Source organism: Symphodus melops (assembly GCF_947650265.1).
Source record: "Symphodus melops genome assembly, chromosome: 12".
NCBI classification, from domain to species: domain Eukaryota; kingdom Metazoa; phylum Chordata; class Actinopteri; order Labriformes; family Labridae; genus Symphodus; species Symphodus melops.
Genome location: NC_136702.1, coordinates 17,913,006 through 17,937,561, shown reverse-complemented (window position 1 = coordinate 17,937,561; position 24,556 = coordinate 17,913,006). Strand labels below are relative to the sequence as shown.

At 37.8% G+C, this 24,556-nt stretch overlaps 1 protein-coding gene across 12 annotated transcripts in view; it reads right to left on the bottom strand.

Annotated features, from left to right (window-relative positions):
- stxbp5l (syntaxin binding protein 5L) overlaps nt 1–24,556 on the bottom strand; it is a 111,528-nt gene that overhangs the window by 24,824 nt on the left and 62,148 nt on the right. For 7 of the 12 annotated variants that reach the window (XM_079357151.1, XM_079357157.1, XM_079357155.1 and 4 more), the window contains exons 6-20: nt 23,529–23,592; nt 19,623–19,706; nt 16,707–16,830; nt 14,826–14,901; nt 14,393–14,547; nt 12,082–12,154; nt 10,638–10,785; nt 10,490–10,557; nt 10,049–10,089; nt 9,759–9,973; nt 9,242–9,417; nt 8,658–8,783; nt 5,496–5,647; nt 3,412–3,480; nt 2,257–2,322 (exon numbers count right to left, since the gene is read on the bottom strand). In XM_079357151.1, coding sequence (XP_079213277.1) covers nt 2,257–2,322; nt 3,412–3,480; nt 5,496–5,647; nt 8,658–8,783; nt 9,242–9,417; nt 9,759–9,973; nt 10,049–10,089; nt 10,490–10,557; nt 10,638–10,785; nt 12,082–12,154; nt 14,393–14,547; nt 14,826–14,901; nt 16,707–16,830; nt 19,623–19,706; nt 23,529–23,592 — 1,637 coding nt within the window. The remainder of the gene's footprint in view (nt 1–2,256; nt 2,323–3,411; nt 3,481–5,495; nt 5,648–8,657; nt 8,784–9,241; nt 9,418–9,758; nt 9,974–10,048; nt 10,090–10,489; nt 10,558–10,637; nt 10,786–12,081; nt 12,155–14,392; nt 14,548–14,825; nt 14,902–16,706; nt 16,831–19,622; nt 19,707–23,528; nt 23,593–24,556) is intronic. The other 5 variants (XM_079357156.1, XM_079357159.1, XM_079357161.1 and 2 more) reach the window with 1 other exon arrangement.

The window sequence follows — 24,556 nt, the reverse complement described above, 5'->3', positions numbered from 1 at the left end:
GCACTCTATAATAGTAACAGATCCTAAAATCTGCCTCTCATGTCTGGGTAAATGATCAACTTCAAGTACATCAGACATTTGTGTACAACACTGTTGAGCTGTGTATCCTTTGGTTTTCATCTAGCTATTGACAAATCATGACGTGCTTGTTATGGGACAGCCTGACCAAGACCTCATCCACAGACTGAGAGTGAAAGACTTCCCTGAAAAGACGGCAAATATGCTTTTTTTTACAAGGGCTGAGACAAACAAACATGAATAAGACAAATTATTTAAAAAAAACATGTTATTGGTATTAAAACCGGTATTAAAATATGTCTCACATGAAGAGTAAAAAGTAAAGCTGGAGCAATAGCAGCAGATGAGGTTAGTGGTAGAGTTGGTCGTCCCTCAATCAGATTGGGGGTTCTATCCCCAGATCCTGAAACCACATGTCGATATGTCCTTGGGCAAGACACTTGACCCAACATTGTTTCATTGGTGGCATAGAATGTGACCCTTTACATTCGCAGCAACCTCTGCCATCAGTATTTTAATGGGTGTGAACACGTAGGTGACTTGCTATGTCAAAAGTGCTTTGAGTATTCAAAAGACAAGAAAAGGACTATGCAAGCCAAATTCCATTTACAATTTACCAATAACAAGGACTTACAACATGGCCAAAACCCCAATTTCATAGAAATATTTAATAGTCAAGTCAGTTTCAGGTTTTTTGTATAAAAACAAAATCATAGCGAGATCGCAGACATTGCTTAACACAGTAAAACAGTTTCAGCCTTTTTTTTCTCTCTGAACAGACTGCATCATATATACCAGTGTGACTTATATTCTAGATTTGATGTTATATCCTTTTTGTGATATTTAAGAAATATCATCAGTAGTTGGTTCAAAACAAATTTGGATAAAAAAGGAAATCACACAGAGCCTAGACCACACCTCTTCTTCTTCCCTCAGTTTCAAAACCCAAAAGGTCTATAAGGAAGAGGATTAGGGCCACTGAAAAAAAATATTTGGTTCTGACTCAAAACACTTTTTTTTCAGTGGCCCTAAACCTCTTCCGTAGATTGACAAGCTGGTAACTTCAACAATTTCACCCTTATTTTCTGAAATTGCAGAGAGGAAGTGATTTTCACACAGGCCACAATCTCCCACATTCTCGCAATCACAGTTTCACCCTCTTTAGCCTGCCCTGTACTCAACGATACATCACAACACACTGAAAATATCGTATAACCATAGTACGCCATATCTGACCTTTACCCATTTCCCTCACACCTTTAACATTATCCTGTGATCCATAGTATTCATCATGAGTCATTGTACTGTCTTATTTAAGCATATCTCTTTCACTGAGCTTTCCTCCATCATATCTACCATGATACTGTATCTCTAAAGTCAAATCCTACAGTATATTACATTATGAAAATAATATAACCTTTAAAACACATGTGCTTCATCACCCGTCTTTAACTACCTATTACAAATTCAATAGCATCTAATACAAGTCAAGCAATGCTACACACAAACACAATTTTGTGTGCATTTTCAAATAACAGCTGTGCACTGGAGCTTATTATAATATATTATGAATGACATAAATAAATCTTTCACCAGCTGTAGGAACTATTCCCTCAACGTGTCCTTTTTAAGCTTTAAATTAACAAATGATACCGGTTATTTTAACATATTGTCATTATCTTCGAACTGTTGTATAAACATTGGTTTAGAGTAAGCAGGTGTTTGGGCACACTCCCTTTATATCAATATGCTTTCTTTAGCTTTCATTCTGTTTCTTTCAAAACATGAGCCATGTTGGAAAAACAAACAAGTCATGGAGGGATGAAGAAAGAGATAGAAAACATGGAAACAGAAGACTTTTCTCTGGTTTATCTTTTTTATAACAACACTGTCATAACTGAAAACCTGACATCAGATATGTCACAGTACTCTCCAATCAAATCTTCTGACAACTATATATCACATAGTCGCTTCACTGAAAGAGCAGTCAGCACATATTTAAGAAAGTAGCATGTCCATATGACCACACTAAATATGAGTTACCATTTTAAAAAGCTGCCAGTGCCATCAGGTGAAGATGCTCTGGTGTTCAAGAGCTGAATTCTGTAGTTTTTTTTTTTAAAAACAACAGCATTGCAGTAAGGCATCACAATGCAAATAACTGGAAATATGGAAATACTTTTCCATACTGGGAAAGGTCAGCATAGCAGTAAGTGTTTGTGTGTGTCAGGAGGTTACCTGAGGTGGGTGACTTGCTTCTCTCCATGTCAATTGATTGCTGGTTGTCAGAGAGTTCAGTAAGGCCTGTCGCAGCCAAATGCAGCAAAAGAGGAAGGGGGAAAAAAGGGAACACACGATTATTCAGATCTTTTAAAGCTTGTCAGTCATACAGATAATAAATAAACACAGTTGACATCAGCCACGCAAAGCCCCAACAAAGAGTTTAGAATCCTGGGTTTCAATGATATGTCTCCTAATTACATATTCAATTCCCTATTAGTAAGCTTTCCCACTTTCCCAAATTAATGCAACACTGAATATATTCGTCTCTCATGAGCAAGAGTGGCTGATCCCTATTGCGGCCTGCACTTCTGTCAGTTATATATATAAATGAATTGTGTGAAATTTTTTTCAATTCCAGCCTGATTACTATAATTTAGAAGTGCACATCACATGATGACAGGTCAGATACAATCAACATAAGAAAAAACACAAATGTTTGCATGCACCAAGCACAGGCTAGAACGAGAAAGCAGACCTTTTCCCTTCTAATATTGACCACAAACTCTAAAATGCGTCATCCTGTTGATAAGGCAGCATTAACAGGTCAACTGCATCCTCGAAGTCATAAAAAACCATCTGTAAATGTAATCATTTATTTTCACTAAATGATTCAAGCAAAATGATTTTATGTAAATGTCCCCTTAATTACTATGATTACAGCGAAGTGATGAAAGACAATAGATTTTATTTTTATAAACCATAAAACATCTCTTAGTCATTTTTGATTAACAGCATGTATGTTTTATTCTGCTAGGCTCAGTAGATGATTAGGGCCCCACTAACTTTGCTTCCGTTAAAATATACATCACATGGATCATATAATATTTATAACTGCCCTTACGAAAAGGCTCAAAGGAGTGGCTCTCTGTCTGCAAAGGACATACCATTGGACATGACTGGAATAGGGTTGTTTGGTTCAGGTCGTGAAATAGAGACATGAAAACACCCATTTTATTCAAAGCATCTCCTTGGTGTGTCCCTTTGCTTTCAGTCCACATCATTTATTACCAGTCCCTATGGCAACCATCTCTTCCAACCCAGTGTTTTCACCAAAACACTGCATCCTCCCCCTCCCCCACCCACACACCTCTTTAGGAGGGCCCGACTTACTCTGATAGGATGTACGGATCCTTTTCTTTGAATCTGAATAAAAGTTAGACAGGCCGCGCATGCAAAACTCTGTCAGGCAGGCCCACATGCCCACATCAGCAGCCACAGAGTCACGAAAAGGTGGGAGGAGGAAGAGGAGGAGGAGAGTGAAAGCAGAAGTGGTGGAAATGATGGAGGCCAGGAATAAAAGCGAAAGAAGGGTATGTTCAGATGTAGAGCAGTGAGACATGAGAGAGGAAGGAATGTTTAAAAGAGAGAAAGGTGGCAGAAAGGTATGTACAAAGGCATGGCACAGAAGAAGAAGAAGAAGAAATTAGAAAGTATAAGATGAGGAAAAAATGAATCAGTTGAAAGTTAAAGGGAGAGTAGTTGAATGTGAAAGAGGAGAAACAGGGTGATGAGGCAATAAGAAGGGGGAAGAGAGAGGAGCAGAAGGGGAGGATGGGGGAGAGAAGAACACACAGGCTTAGGGTGAAAAAAAAGAAGTGAGAGCAAGCAGCAACTGTGTTAATTTCAGAAAAGGACATCAAGTTATACCGTCAAGTCAACGGATTTGTTAGTCTGCCGTACATCATTAATAACAAATAAAGTTTACATATAATTATTCATTTATAAAGCATTTTTCTTGTATATATTTAGCAATTTCCTAGCATGTTGTGGCTATTATTAATAAAGCCTTACATTGTATCTGAAATAAAATCTCTAATAATTTTGTATCATGTTGTGATGTGAGCATTTGACTGACATAAATATAGTATTCACATAGATATGTGTGGTGACAACAGCTAAAAATGTTGAAGGAAGGACAGAAGACTATAGGTTCTAAAACATATTGGAATATTACACAGGGGGCAGCTGGTCTTTTGTATTTTGCTCGCTCTGTTCAAAGTGTCTTTTGAGATTTGTCTACACTTTTAACTCCAGCAACTTGCTCGAGGTCCTTAACACCACCTCCTGGGTAGAGAGAAAGGCCAGTCTGATGTTTTTGTTTATTCTTTCACCTCTGAATTGATTTTAAAGTCCCTGAATAGAAAGACTTTAACAAAAGATGAAGTTTGGTACAGGAGGTACTGTGGCGGTCAATAAAAGCACCTAGGCAAGAGACAATAACAAAAGCTTCTAATCTAATCTAATTGTTTAAACCCCTGTAGCTACTATGCATTCAAACCAGAGATCATGGTAGAAAGAAATAAGCAAGTTTTTTCTAAAAGTCATATAAGTCTAAAAGTCATTCTCAGAGACCATCACCAGCAGTTGCTGAGAAAGGGAGTCAGGAAATAGGAGACCTCTGTGGATATTGACCTTAAATGAGTGCTCAAGCAGGGCCAAAAATCGATAAGGACAGATTTTAAGTGACAACATGCATAAAAATGCAAACATGGAATGACATACAGCCTGTGAACATGCACGTCATGTCAAAGTGTAGATGTGTGACAGTCATACGGTGTTGGACAGGGTTTTGTTATGTAATTGTGTAAGATATAAATAGCAAAGAGAGAAGAGAAGGAAGTTCGACTGATCATGTTTTACAGTCCAACACCTACGTTTTGGATTTTAATTGCTAATGGACTAAACTTTCTGCAAATTGCTACAACTGGCATAATAACAGTAAAATATAGTTTTAATGATCATAAACTGTCTCAATATGCAATAGGCTTGTTTCTACATTTTAAGGGCTATTACAAGAAAATAACTTATATTTCATGTAAACACAATTATAATTCATGTTCAACAACTTCCTAGAAGCAACTATCTATCTATCTATCTATCTATCTATCTATCTATCTATCTATCTATCTATCTATCTATCTATCTATCTATCTATCTATCTATCTATCTATCTATCTATCTATCTATCTATCTATCTATCTATATATATTCATATATATACATATGAAAAGGTATAATATAGGAAGAAGTGAACAGGAGAGCTACAGATTGAGAGGACAGGAGATAGAAATAAGATGATAGGCTGGACGTAATGGTCACAGTACTGACAGATTATTGTGTGGCTTTGCTATAGTTGTGTAATTGCATGTGTGTTCTGTGGCAAGATCCAAGAGGTGTGTGTGTATGTGTGCTACCTGAGGTGGACTGTCTGTGTCTGCGCGGGGAGCGGGTGAGGCGCTGGTAGGGGTCGGCTGCTCCGTACAGATCCAGTGTCGACATACACAACAGGACAGTTTTCTGCAAGTAGTCCACCACCGCTAGGCCATTACAGTTCCCGAACGCCAAACTGGACAAGCAAAAAGATAGCAAGAGGCATGTGCACATGCAAAGACACACAAATACACACACACACACACACACACACACACACACACACACACACACACACACACACACACACACACACAAACACATTTGCAGGAGAAAGAGAGTTTTTCAGTTGACACAACTGGCAGATTTATTTCTCCAGGTTAATCTCAATGACATTAAAGGTGGAACATGTAGCACTATCAAACACAGCTAAATTAACTTTGACATTTCTGTGTAATTACTGTCGCCAAAACCCTGACTTTTCTCACACTGTGACTGCTGCTGTCTAGAATATAAATACCATGCAGAGATATAATTGCTCTGGAGCCTCTAACTGAAATGATTAAGAGCAACTAGTTGAATAAATGTCTCTCTCTCGTAAAAAAAAAAAAAAAAAAAAAGACAATAAGGGAAACTAGATTCATATCAAGGAAACTTTTTAATGTCACCTAAGCAATGAATCAGATATTAAATATGTTAAACATATTGTATGGCACTCAGCCTTGTTGCTGCTTATCATTGCTCTTCTGTTTACATGCCACAGTCAGATGGCAAATGCAACCACAGCGGTGCCTATAAAGTTCTACCAAGCATTCCAAAGGGCCATTTTATCCCTGACTTTAGACTTGCAAAAATTGCAATACCACAAATGTGACTATTGCAAAAAAGATCACTCAGAATCTCAAACATAGCCAGCCAAATAACTAACGTTTGATCCCTTCTTCTTTGTGTGTGCCTGATTCCGCCAATTGTTTGCAAGATTCCATGAATCCTAGTTTTACAGCCTTGATTTCGGATAAGAAAGCGAGCTGAGCTGCTTGTTCCCCAGCAGAATCTCTCTCTCAATTAGTCAGCCTGATGCAAGTAACACTACGGGTTTATCCGGTATTGATGACCTGCTTCTACAAATGATAATTTTTAAAAAACGTACCGTACCATTGATTACCATTACAAAATAATGTCAGACAAGTGATTTTTGCCAAAGCCAAATGCTGTCAGTTCCTGAGTGCATTGACCTCTCTGAAGGACAAACAGATAATTTGCTTACACCATATTGAAAGAGTGAAAAGAGAGCCAAAGGAATGAGTCATAAAACCCGGAACTGAGCTAGCATTTTAGCGCCATGGGTTCCAAACTCTAAAAGACAATGTGCAAATTTGAATGGGTTCGTGGTTAGACGCTTGAAATAAGCTCTGGGCTTAAGAGATGTTGGCATTTTATGAGACGAGATACCTTAGATAAGAACCCAACTTGTGAATTTTCAAAGTTTTTACGGGTACTAAAAACGGCTGTTGCTAAGAATTGGCTAAATGAGACTGTAGTGGTTGTTGGGAACATTAAACGTCATCACACCAGAAACTCTCTCACTAGTCCACCTTATAGCCTCGAGTCATATTTTTAAGTGCTCTTGCAAATATTAGGTTAATAAATAACTTATTAAGCTACACTTTTGCTAACGGTGAATAGATTGATGAAGCATAGCGGTCATGATGTAAAAATCAACCGACCGTGGTGTAGTTTGTTTGTAGCAGACCCATAGCATAACATTAGTTATTGTTTTTTTTTAAAGATTTATTTTGGGCATTTTGCCTTTATTATTGAGGGAGGACGGTGGATGGGGGCGGTTGGGGAGGGAGAGTGGCGATCAACGTGCAGGGGGGGGGGAAGCCACAGGCCAGACGTGAACCCGGGCTGCCTGCGTGAGGGCTATGGCCTCAATAAATGGTTACCCACGCACTGCCACTGCACCACCAGACCCCCATTACATTAGCTTTTAACTTCTCTCGGCAGCATTAACTGTTCAATCTTCATTTAAATGGTGTTCATCTGTAAAGATAACCCTGCTGAACAAAACGGCTATCAGAAACGTGTTTGTCACAGAGCTTACTTCCTACAATAATTAAAAATCCAATGCAACAATCCCATCGGCGAATTCTTGTTAGAATCCATGGTGAGGCTACTTCCAGGTTGGGCTGCAAAAATATATCATCACTTTTACAGCCTATATGAAAATTGATGTAGCTAACAGAGGAGTCAATGCAGACAATAGAATTACAAGCAGTGGCATCACAGGCATCATCTGAGGTTTCATGTTTGACTAAAACAATCAACTAACAAACTAAGTAAAATTTTTGGTTTATTTTGATTGGCTGGCAAATATTGTCACTGAAAATCTGTCCCTTAGTAACCCTTTTTATTAAGTGTAAGCTTTCATAGTAACAATGCTTACACTGTGCATGTGAGGATAAATGCACTAAATAATAATAAAGCACCACATCTGGCTTTTCAATCATTTGTGTGTGTTAATGATATTATTAATAGATATTTCATAAAGAAATAAAGTGAAAATCAGTTGTCCATTCTGACATTAGCCTACAAGGGTTCTGGTGTGTTTAAGGCAGGAAGAACATGGTGGTAACTTTTTCTCTTTGTTTACTGGTTTTTAGTAATTTCAGTTTCAGTTTTAATTTGTTTCATCAACGTACAGTTAGATCATTAAGTTTACTATTCAAAAACATGTTCAAGTTCACAGTGCCATGATTCTCCAAGCACTCAAAATAAACTGAAAGACAGTCCACCTGCATACAGAAATCATGTTGTGCGCACTTCACTGTTGTTGTTTAAGATATTCTGGAGGGTTAAGGGGGTTTGCACATCTGTCAAACTGTCCCCTCTTGCAACCATTTAGACCACCAACATATAATTCTTCCATTACAACTTTAACAAGAAGATCTATAGTTAACTTTGTGCTGTAAAGCAGCAAATACACTGAATCTGCAGACCAAAATACATTCTGGTCACTCAGGTGTGAACTCGCTCCAGTTTTCTGTTTTACTTCCAAAAATGCTACAATGAAAGCATAATAAAAAGGATACAGGCTAAACAAAAAGCCTTATCAATATTCCTAGATGTAAAAATAAGTAGTAATCAAATATTAAGAAGGACAAGCTGTCAGACTGTTGAGTGCCATGAATCTGGAGACTTACAGGCCATATGCGGAGTTAATGTCCAAGCTGGTAATCTGCTGAGGACTTTCTCCATCTATCCACTGCAGCTGGACGACCAGCTCTGCCTGGTAACCAGGAGGGACCCGAACCATCCTGTCTTTAACCCTGAAACAGACCACTTTATAATATAGACGCAGTAGAAATAGATACTAAAAGAATTTAATTTACATGTTGCCTTCCATTTGAAAATGAAAGGAAACATGACCAGAAAGTAATAAACAAGGTATACATGGAAATTAAAGTTGAAGTTTCAACTGAGTGGAAAATATGCTAAAAATGTTTGTGTGCACTCAATTATTACGTTTAAACTTTAAATTAAATGCCAGCTTGAGATGCTGTTGCAAACTGTCTTTGGGAAGATCTGAACTAATATAGAGGGATATATTAAAACAAATATTCTGTTCAGTCACAAACAACACTAAGGTAACACTTGACCAACATGCCATTTATTGTCTACACAATATTGAGTTCATAAGCAATTCCTGGCACACAACAAGGGATTCATAAAAAAAAACATGTGTTTTGTCATATGTCAAAGTAAGACTTTAAATAAAAAATCTTACTTAAGGCAGGGGATGCTGTGTTTGTTCCCCTCGGGTGTCCCACTGATGGGGCTAACTGACTGTTGGTGGTGGGCTTGGGGTGAATGTGAGCTTGACTCTGAAAAGCAAGGATCGTTCTCATTCTCCGATGGAGAGATGACATCCTCAGACTCACATTGTAGACGAACCTCCAGTGACTGAGGATGACACAGGTAATTAAATATTGATAAATATATAATTTGTAGCAGTCAATTTGTAACATTCACTATATTTTGTTTTTGAGTCAATGTAACTGATACAGTAAACTGTTTGAACTGTAAAATTGTTGTGCAGATACAGACAAAGTATTGGAAGAGTTCACATTCTATCTCCCTTTAAAGAAGACCTCTCTGCACAACAAAGCTGCAGATGGTGGTAAGAATTACACAACACATGACCACCCTGGAAAGGTGGTAGAAAAAGTATAGATGGATGACAACAAATATTTGCCCTTCTATCAAATCACCAAGATGTCACTCCAAGATGTCATTTTACTCACCTCAATCTGAGTGTTGGCCTCATACTTGCTGAAGTGATACAGGATGATGTGGGCTGAGATGCCAACCACACAGAACATACGACTTTGGGGGCACCAGCTGACCATCTGAACAGCAAAAGGGTCTTCCTCTACCAAATCTGCAGCCCGGCCCTCACCTGGCTTTGGCTTTTCAAACACTTTGGAGGTCTTCAGCTTATACAACATCTGTAGTGTGACTAGTAACATAAGTTGGTAGTTTTAGTCACAATTAACCAAAAAATCGAAAAGAAGAAGGCATCAAGGTTACTTACTTGCCGATGCATCCCAAAACTTTATTGTACCATCAGCATGACTGAACATAGAGAAAAAAAAGTCTCAATTGAGTCTGGGATTTAGTGTGCTTTATAGCCAAAACTAATGGAACAGGACATTGAGGGAAGTAACAGATGTTAATCAAAAGATGACAACTGTTACAAACATAAAAGCTTTGACTCAATTAAACCATGTTTTTTTTCTGGGCTACAGATGAATGGATTGATGGATAGATGGATTGTCAGTTGGATAATCTTTAATTTGGAGTATGCATGTTGAGTGGCTAAGTTGGACATTAGCATTCTCTCTTGTGACAAAAAATATAAAATCTTTTAAGTGTGCTGCTGCAATCTCAGTGTTGGCTAAAAGCAGACACCACCCAATGTACATGATTCAGACCAGGCTAAAATCTCTTTTTTAACCCCTTGAATGCAGCTTACCCCGTGATAATGATCTCTGGGTACGTGTGGGAGCCTAACGTCCATGTTCCGCCACTGATTGGCCACTCCTAATATAGGAAAAGACAGAGAAGTGATTATTTATTTCAACTTGGTTGAATCATCTTTTGATTTTCTCTTTGTTTCCTACCTTATGGCTGTAACCAGTTTTCTTGTGTTTAGCTCCTATAGAGTAGAGAATGGGGATAATATCTGGGGGACAATCTGCAAAATAGGCTGTGCAGGTAACTGGAGACTCATGGATGTCCATGGGGTAAGGGTTCTCAAAGACAGGAAAGCTGAAAAACAGAAGCTCATGATAAACTATGTATGGCTAAAGCCACTATAGCTAAACAGTCAGACAGGGAACAATATGTTTTATGGACTGTGTTTGGCTCATATTAAGGTAATACTTCATAACTAGACAATTCCTGCAGAAATTGTGAGGGTGGTTGCCGTGTGTGCGTGAGTGTCTGTGTGTGCGTGCATGTGTGGTACAGCAGTAAGAATGGTGCCATCTAACAGCTAAGACAGAACTCTGTCCCACTCTAAACACTAACTCTGACAACCTGCTCACTGATTGGTTGACATTCAGCTTTCATCTGCCAGAACATTCCATCAATGTATTTGAATGGGCTTACCACGGCTCGCAAAACCTCAAATATTTTGAAAACTGAACAAGATATCACCGATCCGTTTGGACTGTGAGCGACAGCATAAATAAGTGCACGTTTTGATATATTTTATTTTCATCTAACATTCAGATTTTGACTACAGTGGCAATTTTAAAACATGAGTGAAAACTGTGAAATTCTGGACATGAGTTAGAGTGAGAGGCCAATGTGTGTGTATGTGGTGCGTGACTGTCAAACAAATGTCTCCCCTGGGAGACTGGAACATGTTATTGTTTTATTTTTTGCTTTATGAGTGAGAGGACACTCAGAGCTTTCTTTTGATGTATTTTGTTTATATATGCGAGCAACAGTGACTTCAGGATGGCGATTTACAAATATGTTTCCAAAACCTAAGTTTTTGGCAGTTACACTCTAGGATTTGAATTTTTGCCATTCATTTTCAATGGGTCAATTTTTTGTCGTTTAAACTCGATTTGTGTCCAAACCGTGTGTCCGAAGTTTCCACAAAGTAATAGCACCCATGTCATGACCGAGCCGCTCATTTTGATACCTTTTTTGTGTGTGTGGCGCAAACGCTGTGGGAGGAGTAGCGTGCGTAAATTTGAGGATATAATAATAAGAATATTAACAATTGTAGTAGTGTGGTTTGCCTTTCAGGCAACCACCCTAATTAGTGTTCTCCCTTAATGGAATAACATATCATATCAGCTCATGTACAAAGGTAAAGGTGTTGTTAAGCCAGGGTTTGTTTAGTTACCTAAACCAGTGGTTCCCAAAGTGGGGTCTCCTAATAGGCCTCCACCCAGAGGGCCCATAGTGTGTGGCTGTGCATAATGTCAGATATAATGTCAGATATTTTAACTACCTCCAAGGGACAATGGTGGGCCCCAATCTCTAGCATTGTTATATTGGGGGTTGTGGGCTTGAAAAGATTGGGAACCCCTGACCTAAACCACATACCTGCTCTGTGTCAGATCCACCACGATTAAGTCTTTCTCTAAAAGCACCACCACTGCGTAAGGCTCCTGGACCTCTGTGAAATAAAAAGCCAAACTGAAGATGGTTTAAACTGTACTTTTTTTGAGTGTCACACAAACATATAAACCACAAGGTAATATTGTTGCACCACAGAAAAAAGTTTTTGTTTTTAATTTATGGTCAATGTTAAATGGACTTGTGCATTGCGTTGCTGAACTACTATGCAGCAAAAGTGGCAAATAATTGTTTCTGTATTTTACTTGTTATCTTAAATGATAGTGCTTTTCTCTTTGCTTTTACACCACAGAAAATACCTACCCTTTCACAACCATTCACATACTGATGGCAGAGGCTGCTATGTAAAGTGACAGAAGTCAGTAAGTAACTAATTCCATTCATACACTACCGACAAAGCAGTGGGAGTAATTTATGGCTAAGTGTCTTGTCAAAGGACATGAGCTTTCCGGTTGAGAGACAATTGACTCTACCACAGTCGCCATTTTGATAAGAGCCTTAAAACAAATAGCTTGTTTGCAAGTAATCAAGGTTAAATGTGTGACCTGGTTGGTAATTGATGCATGAGAGTATAGGGATAACTCTAATCACAGAAAATACTGATTGATTTCACACCCTTCTACATTTCATGTTCTTGACCTGATTCTTTTGTAGAATTTTAGTCCAGTAAATAAAGCAACCAAATACAATTAAATCGCCATGACAGAAGAAAACTCATAGATTATATAAGAAAACCAATTGCTTCATTGGCTTTAATCAAAATCCCCAAAACAAATAAAATGACGATCATATTCAATTAACCTCAGACAGGGGTATTCTATCTGTGCTCGTCCTGCTCGATCTTAGTGCCGCTTTCCACGCAATTATGTTGGTTGAAATCCTGTTTATCAGACTGATTTTTTTGTGCATGTTAATGATGAGTCCTCTATGCACACCAAAGTTAGCCATGGAGTGCCTCAAGGATCAGTGCTTAGACCGATTCTCTTTATATGCTTCCTCTAGGCAAACACTCCATAAACGTTGATTGTTATGCAGATTATACTCAGCTATATTATCGATGAAGCAAGAAGACACCAATCCGTTATGCAAGTTAGAAGCCTGCCTCAAGGACATCAGGAATTGGATGACTAGAAACTTTTTATTGCTTAACTCAGACCAGACTGAAGTCTGTGCTTGGACCTAAGAACTTAGAGAGACTTTTTCTGACAATATAACGGTGGTATGAGTGTAACCTCCAGTACCACTGTCACAAAGATATGTCCTTTAATTCCCATTTATTTTTACCTTTGTAATATCTCTAACATCAGGCAGATCCTGTCACAAAACGATGCAAAACAACTAGTTGGATTACTGTAATTCTCTTTTATCGGGATGCTCTAGTAAATTGCTAAAGAACCTTCAGCTAGTCCAAAACGTTGCAGCTCGTGAACTGAGTAGAACTAGGAAAAGGGACCACATTACTCCTGTATTGGCTTCTCTGCACTGGCTCCCTATTAAATCTAGAATAGAATTTAAAATCCTTCTTCTCACTTACAAAGCTCTAAATGGTTAGGCCCCATTAATTTTGCCGTACTACCCCTTGAGAAAATTGTGCTCCCAGAATGCAGGCTTGCTTGTGGGCTCCAGGAGGCAGACAAACTGTGTGTCAAGAATAGACTTAAAACATTTCTTTTTTATAAATCCTATAGTTAGGGCTGGCTTAGGTATAGACCAGCTCATAGTTATGCTGCTATATGGCTTGACTACCGGGGGAACTGGCACCTTGAACACCTCTCTCTCTCTCTCTCTGTCTGCTTTCATATCATATTACTGCATGTCATCTTAAAATTCCACTTCTTACTCTGGGAGCTCCTAGGGACTGTTGGTGAGGATGGCCTGCCAAAACAACCAACCCCCCCCCCCCCCTTCCTTTCCTATACTTTTTTCTGCATCTTATCCAATCTCCCCCATCCCATTTTCAAGCCCAGCGCAGTTTAGCAGATGGCTGTTCCGTCATGAGTCCGGGTCTGCTGAAGATTTCTGCCTGTTAAAGCGAAGTTTTTTCTTGCCACGCTATAAAAGATGAAGCTGAGCCCTTGTAATATAACAATAAGTAAGGTCTTTTACCTGCTTTTTGTAAACATAAAGATGAGCATGGTCTTGTTACCTGCTCTTTTGTAATGTTAACAAACAAAGAGTAAGGTTGTAAAGTGTCTTGAGATAACGCATATGAATTGACACTATACAAATAAGGATTGGTTGATATAAACCTGTTTTGATTTTCTCTGTATGTACTCACCGTTGATGTAAGGAGTCTCACAGAGTGCCATGAACTCTACAATGGGATAATCCATCTCCAGGACAGTGATAGCCTTGCCGTGCATGATAGTTAATGTTGGCCGCCGTCCTGCTTTGTCATATGAGAGACCCCCGGAGAAGATAACAAAGGGCTCGCTGTTGTGGAGGTAAACACAACTTTAGGAATACTTAGTTTGTATGAATGCTGGAGAATGACATTTATCAGCCACAAATAAAATAAATTAGGAATTAATGAAACAACTAAAAAGTATTTAGTAAGTAATTTTTTAAACTTTAACTTCACTTCAATTGAATTATGAGCACTCTACTATTAGTACTGACATAAACAAAGACAAACAATTCATCTATGAATAAATGAAATCTTAATCATAAAACAATTATTAACCATATGTTTTGTGTGAAAAATGGCACACCTGTTCCTTGTGGTCTTGTATTCCACTTTGAGTATAGGTTTACATGATTCCTTCCTCCCATCCTTTTGTATCTTTCCTGAATAAGAGGATGTAGAAAACATAATGAACAACATTAGTTATTAATTTCTGTTCTTAGTTCTTAGTTCACTGGTCTTTATGATTTAGGCCATAATTGCATATATTGTATTATCACTGGTCCTTGTAAATTAGATGGTAATTGCATTGGGGAATTACATGTGAATTATAATTGCATATAATTTATTATTACTGGTCTTTGTGAATAAAGATTTATTTGCAACAAGGAAGGGAGCAATTTTGCGTTGAACTTTAGAATAGTAAAAAAGCAAAAAAATATCACTTTACAAAGATGCAATGGAAAATCTTGTTTTATCTTCTATCCTCCTCTCCCTCCTCTTCCTTACACCATCTCTAACACCTATTTTAACCAATTTCTGAATTCCAACAGCTGTCTCTTGAACAATAATTGTTCATGTCCTTCCCTCATGTGTTTCTTCTTTATGAATTTTGCTGAGATGGAAGCTGACAAAAAGTTCTGACAAGGTGAGAATGCTCTGCAATTACAAAGGCCCACTCTTGTCAGAGGAAGAGATTATGGAGAGTAGAAGAGTCTAAGACAAGTTGGATGATTCTCTAAATGAAACAATGTTGTGACATCTCTGAAGTAAATCTCAGGTGTGTGTATTTTACATTTACATTTTTACATTCTTAAATTGATTTTAAGTACTTGATTCTGATTGGACAGTTATACATAGCAATAATATGGGCTCCCTCCATATTACACTGTTGTTAAGAATAAAAAATGTTACTTTGGAATGTTGATTGCAAGGGGCGCAGCTCTAATTACAGACTTTAAAGACTCTTATTACTTAAATCAAAAATCCTTATTATAGACTGTAATTATATGAATACACAGGGGAAAAAAAGTCTGGTTAACTTGTTGTTGGTCTGTAATTACATGAGAAAGAGAAAGGTGGCAAATAAAAGTGGTAAACAGACATTAAGAGACACAAAACCTGTAGGCTATGACATAGAAATAAACATAAAGTTAACACATAATAGAACTTGGCATGGGACTCAGTGGTGTCCAATTCCAATTGTCAAGCTTAATGTGAGCATTAACAGACAGGATAGCTTATTTTAACAGTGATATGGATGGAGAAAGATTCCAATTGACTTTTTGTTTGAAAAAAACCCCCCAACATTTTATATCAATGAAATCATTTCCAAATCAATATTTGGTTCAAATCATTGATTTTTAATTCAGTAGCCGTGTGGTGTGAAAAATGTATAGCAAGCAGATTGTTATGCTGAATAAAGACCCATTTGTTTCACGTAGGGGTCCTACTCATGCTGTCGGGGTTCCGTTTTCTGCTCTATTACACCTTAGTTTGCTGCAATTACCTTGAGCTATTGTGCTTTGTAGTTGTGGTTAAATGTTACCTTGAAGGGCTTGTTTATTTAAAGAGATTGTTAACCAGGAGTTCAGGAGAATGCTCTTGCTGTCCTGTGCAGTCCATGTTCTATACTACTGTTCTTTCACCCACAAAGGTAGTGTTGGCACCTTAATAACACCAAGATGTTTATACTTCTTGTTTACCATGTGAATGCAAGTCAATACTCAGAAAGAAATTGAAGGTTGTAGAAACATTTAGTCAACGGTGACAACTGGATTTACCCGACACATTTAGAGCTGAAAGTCTTGTTTGTGTTATTGAGGTTCCCTGCTAGTCTCCTGTTTGTACTATTGGCTTTTATAGCCATCGAAGCACAGCAGGGTTGGAATTGATGGACCTATAGCAAGAGATGTAATGTATTTTGTTGAGTAATTGTTGAAGGGTTTACTGTAGGTGTGCATCTCACCATGAGGGAAAGTGACCTGGAATGGCTTGGTAGTGTTTCTGAGGTTCCACAACGTCAGGCTGCCATCTGAGTGACTGCACATGAACTGCTTTCCTTCATGGTGCCAGCTTGCTGAATGGATAGCCTGTACCAATGAGCCGGAGGGAATGGATTTTAAAAACATGTCATACATACAAAATCTTAAAATGCTCTTTGGTCGCAAATGTTTCAGATGTCTCCATTTCAATTTGTAAACAATGGTAAAGGCATGGTTTTGGTGAATTCTTGTTTCAAAATACAGCTCTAAAAGAAGCACTTGACACTATTTTAATATATTAATGTGTATGTGTGTTTGCTGCCCAAAGTCAGTGATGAGGCAGCAATGTCACATCATCTTTAATCTCCCAGAGGTTCCCAATTAGAAGCTGCCTGAAAAGAAAATCATTGTTTGATGTGGAAACTAAGAGAGTGGACTGATTGATACCACATGAGACGAGAAAGCAGTTTGTTTGGGGTTTTTTTCAAACCCCTTTATAGCCAAATCCTTCTTTAGATATAGTGGGATACCTCCCCTTTGCATGGCTGCACTTTGTGGCTGAGATAAACATTTACATGTATTTATAGTCCCCATTGGCCAGGACATCCCCAAGGCCAACTATGAATGCATCCAAGGAACAGTAATACTGTAGGTGATGGACATGCTAAAAGTCCTCACATCTCTAAGATTAGCTGAGCTGCAGTTGTAAACACTCTGTAGGACTCTGCACATCACTCTCAGTATAACAGGACGGTCTTGACATCTGGCGGTAGAATGGTATTTCCACCATGACTCCTGCTGTTTGCTCTGATTTTCTTCAACAGACCATTGTTTTTGGGCATGGTCTAGGCCTCAATTCATGATGAAACTTAGCTTCCTTAAATCAATGCACATCTGGAATGATCCACCAATTTAAAAAATAATAATAATTGTAATAATAATGATTCCTCAAAGCACATTTTTCCATCACAAGTCACACCTGCTCATTCACACCCATTTGCATACTGATGGCAGAGCCTGATATAATGTGTCAATTAGTATTAAATAATCAATTCATCCACTTGCACACGCCGCTGATGTAGCAGGAGCAGGGAGCAATTTGGGGATAAGTGTCTTGCCCAAGGACAAATGTGGCAGCAGGAGCTTAGGATCCGACCGCCAACCTTTCATTTAATTTGGTTTTGTTTCTTGTTTGTTTGATGGACCAATGCAGTTGATATTTGTGCACACCTTGCAGATGATGATGTAAAGTCCCAACTATTTTTTCAAGGTCAAGCCAGTTGTTGTGAATGGGGTGTGTAATTGTGCTGCTAATCCCTCTGCTGGCTCATGGTCTTTACACTGGCCATCCCTTCAGACAGATTACCTGGGGTAGCTGTGGCTGAAACTAGGGTTTGGCAGAGGCCCTTAATGCCTGTCTCTGAGGTTTTTGTCAGATGAGCAGTGGTTGACTGGAACCGTTGTGTGTAAGCCTACAATGTAAAAAAAATAAATACCTGAGATGCTTTTGGCTAACTACATTGCCTCCATTCTAGCCTTAGCTGGCCAGCACTGATGATTCAGCTGATGATACTCGGATGATCCTGTTTCCTATACTGGTGCACTGGTATTGGTCGAATAAGTCTATGACTGCTTGTTGTCACTGTGCTTGATGATATTAACAAAAAAAGATACAAAAAATTATACATATAATGCTAAAAATTTCAAGAATAAAAAATATTTAATACAATTGATATTAAGGGATTTTTTTACATTAACTTTGTTTCACGTAGGCATGGTTTTCATGTCAACTTGATGCATTGCTTTTGAAAAATTTAATTGTTTTCTAACAGAGCAAAAACACATCAAAATGTTACTTGGTGTTGAAACAATAAGAGTTGGAGATGCTGTGGATGAGTACTATTGTTTTTACTGTTGTTTTTGTTGCAACTGTTCCCTGCAGAAGAGGTGTGAGACAGAAATACCATGCTGTGCAAGGATCAGTGCACATGAAACTACATAGTGTATGTGAGCAGGATGTTGCGCTTCAAGGGAGATGAGATGAGAGATGTACAGTACCTGTTGCAGATGGTAAGTGCAACAATGTGAACATGTTTTTGGCGATATGTGAGCTGTCAGATCGACTTTGACTACAAGAAAAATGCCTGAATACTCAGATTATGTTTAATAGTATTGGTTTGGCAGGTAGGCATAGGGATACAGCACTCAATGAAAAATATGCAGTGCTGATAAAAAGAAAATTTGACATTGTTCATGGACAGGAAATGCCCTCCATTTGGATCTCAGATGCAGGCTACATGATGGATAAGCGAATGATTGACAAAAAGATCCTTTAGAGGATGTTAAGGCTCCAGTAGCAGAATGTCCTTTTATTGTCTGAACTGATCAGCACTTTTCTGTACTGAATCATAAATCTCCTGAAGATACTCATTGAAGTGACTACATTTTGTTGCATCAATCAAAGTTTGTAAAAATTTATTCATGATCATTTCAGGCACGCAGCCCTGAAAGAAATCCATCAGTAAAAATTTCTTAGAATTGGTAACAAACAATTTCATAAGTTGTCCATATTATAAAGGTTTATGGGTTTTTCCTTGCTTCAAGATACATCACCAACATTTGTGCAAAAATAACTTGTTTCACAAGTGTGTGTTCATCGAATTTTGTATTTTCACTTTGTGCTGCCATACCAAGGATATCCCAACAGAGGAAGCCTAAATCAGACATCAAACGAACCAACTTTTTTTATTGGAATATTATGCCTGAGGAAAAACTATAGCCACAGAAACATTTCCCTTACAGGCACAAAGGGGGAACTTTTTTTATTGGTTTTCATTGCTAGCAGTTTTTGTAGTTTCTTCTTTTTTTAGGTTTTTGCAGGAGTGCATGAAGGAGCTCACCTCATCGTAGTAGATTCTGAAGTCGGCCTTCTTGCCCCGGAGGTCCCATTGTACGATTGTCCCACTCTCAAACCCTATAAGTAGCTGTGTAGAACAGTGAAAAGGAAAATAAATAATAAATCCCGTTGTTAGTCATTTTAATGGGATGATGAGCCCAGCATAAACAACTGTAAAAATGTAATTTGCATAATTGCACTTCGCTGTAATGTTGTCATTTTATTTGTGGCACCCATAAACAAAACTTTCACGACCTCTCCTTCCTCTTTGACACGCACACATGCAAACACACACACACCCACACATGCATACACATAGACACCCTGAACATGTCTTCTCACCAATGTCGGTGACACATTTACATGTAAACACTGTAGATAAGAAGCCACACACGTCTTCCAGATCAACATTTCAGTAACGTGTACACAATCTGGTCACACATCACAGGAGATGGAAGTGATGTGTGGGGGAGCACAGTCTTGATGCTGTGGAGGACTAGAGGGAGTGTGCGAAACAGCTCTCAGGCAGAGAGGGGAGACAGTGTGACATCTTGAATTACAAGATAAGAGGTAGATGGAAGGGAAGAAAAACAAAGACGCCTCATAAAATTTGCGACCTCAAAGCGTCACATTAGTATCACTAAAAATCAAGGATGTTGACAAAAATGTTATACAAGTAAAATGTCCTTAGTACTAATGAATTGGTATACATATATGTATGCGTCAACGAAATAAATAGAAACATTACACAATGCAACTTCACTCTTTTAAGAAGAGAAGTTTCTCTTATATGAGCCGTCAGACATTAGCATTTATATGAAATATAGTTTGGAATTATACCATTTTCACAGTGGCAGATATTCTTGAGAGGATGTTTTAAAGCCAATTTTATTAATTTAGTACTGTACTGTTAGGAACAGCACAGTTGCAAAACAGCACATAACTATGCTGTTGAATGACTTCAATCAATCAATCAATCTTTATTTATATAGCGTCAATTCATAATAGGCGTTATCTCGAGAAACTTTACAAAAAGCAGTTGAAGGACCTTACTCTTTGTCTGTTAACATTAACAAAAGAGCAGGTAACAAGACCATGCTCATCGTTATGTTTACAAAAAGCAGGTAAAGGACCTTACTTATTACTTATTATTGACTTGAATCAGTAATTATCAAATCACATACACAGATTTAAAAGGGAATAGCTGCACAATTGGTAACTAATAGGATGTCAGAAATGAAAATAATAATAATAAATGAAAAGCACAGACACACAATAAAGCAGCAAAAGCATGCAATAGTTGTTGTTATCAAGATGAACTATGAAACATTGCAAACATCCCAAAGACAATGTATGTTCAGCTTGACAATTTAAATGTTACCTTGAAACAAATTAATCTCTTTTCAGAATAATGTCATTCAGATGGAGCCATTAATCAGTGTTGCCTTGCAAGCTAACAATCACTAAAGTTATACCTAAAGCATCCACTCCCCTTGCACTGCAGAGCAAATATTGGTTGGTTTCACTGACTCTGTCACTTTGATAATCTTGTTCATATAGATGTAACAGGTACAAACACAAAGCTACTTTTCAACAAGGAGATGGAAGTGCATTTTATCCCATCTCCCCAATCCCATTTCATGCCCAGCGCAGTTTAGCAGATGGCTGTTCCATCATGAGCCCAGGTCTGCTGAAGATTTCTGGCAGTTAAAGGGAAGTTTTTTTTCTTGCCACGCTGTGACAGATTAAGCTGGGCTCTTGTAATATAGCCATAAGTAAGGTCCTTTACCTGCTTTTTGTAAACATAACAATGAGCATGGTCTTTTGTTAACATTAACAGACAGTGTAAGGTCCTTTACCTACTTTTTGTAAAGTGTCTTGTCAAATTCATAACACCTGTTATGAAATTGAATTTCCCTCGGGATCAATAAAGCATCTATCTATCTATATGAATTGAAACAAATAAAGATTGATTGATCAATCAAACAAGAGCTTAACTTTCTTTGTATTTATAAAGGACACTAGATTTAAAAAAATAATCGGATATTTATGTTAAACTCTATTGGGGATTTTGCCTCACCTCCTATTCTGGCAAAGGTCATTTTGATTAAAAAGTGTCGCTGCAGGCTCCCTGTCAACTATGGTGTTTTGTATTTCAAGCTTTTTTTCTGACTTCATAACAAGTAGATGGGTTAAGAACAAGAGTTCTACAAGACCCACACAACATGATGTTTCCTGACTTTTATGTAGAGCTATAAAACTAATGTGGATCACTTTATCTGTATCACAATTTCTACTCATAACCACCCTCTTCTTGAGTGGGGCATAGGGGTCACATTTTCACTGACTAATTTAATAGATGAATGTATCTTACTTTTTTACATTGTGAGGGGGCTGTGGAGCAGAGGTAGAGTCAGTTGTTTCCCAATCCAAAAGTTTGTCGTCCAAAGTGTCTTTGGTTCAGACAATGGAGCTGACATTGCTTATGGTAGCATACAGTAGTCAGCGACACATGAATTGCTACCAATTGAATTAGTTGATAATGGAGACTTTACATAGTAGCCTCCGCGATCAGTCTATGAAGGTATGTATCAATGGGTGAAAGGGAAATGCTCTCTAAAAGCAAACCAACCAACCATCTACTAGCTTTTCCATGTGTGAATTATCCTACAGATATATTGTCAATGTTAAACCTGTAGTCCTTAGACAGTACGCCTGTCTTGACCCAAACTGGCATATTTCCCCTGTTTTCATTCATCTGCCCAACATATGCATCTTGCAGGGGAATGTCATGCATAAAGGCTTGGTTGAACACCATATACGGTGTGCTGTTTTGCTGCCAAATGAACATTTGGCAGCAAAACAGCATTTTGCAGTCTCAGTTTCCAATAAATATTAAATATGTCGAAAAGTATCTGTGGAGCTCTATCTGTTTAAAGTGTTAAGATAATTGATTTGGGCAAGGTCACTCCAATCAGTTTTTAGTATAGAAATTATGCATAGGTCATGTAGTAACATGTCTCAAAACGTTATCTACATAAACTGCACTAACGGATAGATATGACATCTAGGAAGGCTGAGTAGCATTTTGATTATACAGTTATATTATATTAACTACGTAAAAGATAATGATTGATGTACTTTTTGGGGAGCATGATAATTGAAATTCATGAATTCATAATGTTTATTCACAGTCTTCAGATTCTCCATGATCAGAAAGCTGGAGCTGTGAGCTAACTAATGAATACAACATGGATTATAAAATAGGATGAAAGAAAATGGCCAGTAAAACGTAAAAGGGAAGTTCCTATTTGTCTAAGGAAGCAACATGCAAACAGCATTAACTCAGCCTTTTTATGCAGTTAGTGATGGCAGTGTGTGACATAAGTTTATATGTCTTCACAGCTTGTCAAGTTTGGTTTCAGAGGAAGCCAAATCTATTTGGAAAATCAATATGCTCTTTAATGACCTTGTTACTGCCTGACTCTCCTCTTTTACCGCTATACTCAAGCTGACACTTTTCTTTCCAATTTGACTGCAGGTAGGACTCTGAAGCCCCTCCTTATCAGATATTACCTACAAGTCCCTCATACACCTTTTCTTCTGTGTGCTCAGATGAAAACCCAATAGAAAAACACAGAATGTGAGAGCAACAATGGAAGAGGTTTACTGTAGAGTGAATGGTTATTATTGTCTGCTGGCAAGAAAGCCAGGTTGGGGAGTATGAAATGAGAAAAAGCAGGTAAATACTCTGATGTAAATGATGGAAATAATAAATATACTTGAGGATAATTTGAAGACTGAAGGTGAAGACTAATGTAAAAAGATAGGGCTTCTATAGATCGTTGTGGCTTTGAAAGTGGGACTAAGAACCTGGAGTTGTTACCAATTCTTTTATATGTTTACTCACCTTGCCTTCATCTTTTGGGCTGTCACTCAAGTGAACCACAGGTCCTGGATGAGTTTTAGTTGCTCTGTGACAAGATGAAAAGTAAGATGAAGAAGAAGGCATTCAGAGTAAAAAGAGAGATTCAGAGAGTAAACACACGCCATCAGTTGAAGGTTTCAAATTCAGGCCAAAATCATATCCACACACAATATTTAGAGGCTAAACATTGCTCAAAGTTAGTCATTGCATGTAAACCCATTTATTCCTGCTGCCAGAGGGAAATAATCACAATAAAAAGAAACAAAAAAGCTCAGAACCCCTTTTTACTCAGCAGTGTTATAAGGAAATAATAAGGAAATAATAACAAAACCAAATTATTAATACACTAATCCATAATGCACAACACTAATTACTGAAGTGGTACACAGTTGTTTTACACAAACCTGTAAAACAGTTTCTTATATAACATCAGTGTGACACTTTTTTTCTCTGACCTTTTTTAAATTAGCAATAACACACTACATACTAACTCACAAAAATATAAATAGACACACAAAGTATTAACGAAAAAAAGTAATAAAGGCTTGTTATTAGAAGGCCATTTCATTTGCTTGAAATAAGCTGTAAAACACAAACACACACCCACAAAAAGACACCCACATTTGCCTACATAGAGGAAAGTTGGTGACTGACTTAGTGACACCTGTTAAAGTTTTCTTTTCAGCTGACAACGTCAGTCTTATCAATCCACACAAAGTGAATCGGAATGTTTTGAATTATGAAAGACTTATGAAAAGAGTTTGACAATGTTGGCTACAGCAGTATATTCTGAAAATCTATGGCTCAACAGAAGAATTTAAAAAAAAAAACATAACTCCAACATTTCTAAAAGACAGAAAGTGCTTTACAGAGTAAAAAGTTAAAACATACATCATACAATAATACTAAAATATTAATAAAATCAATTGAGAATAAAATATAAAATCGCTAGCCATCAGTGCTCCATGTACAGAGTCTATAGTCCTCATCGCAGTAATAACTCTGTCATT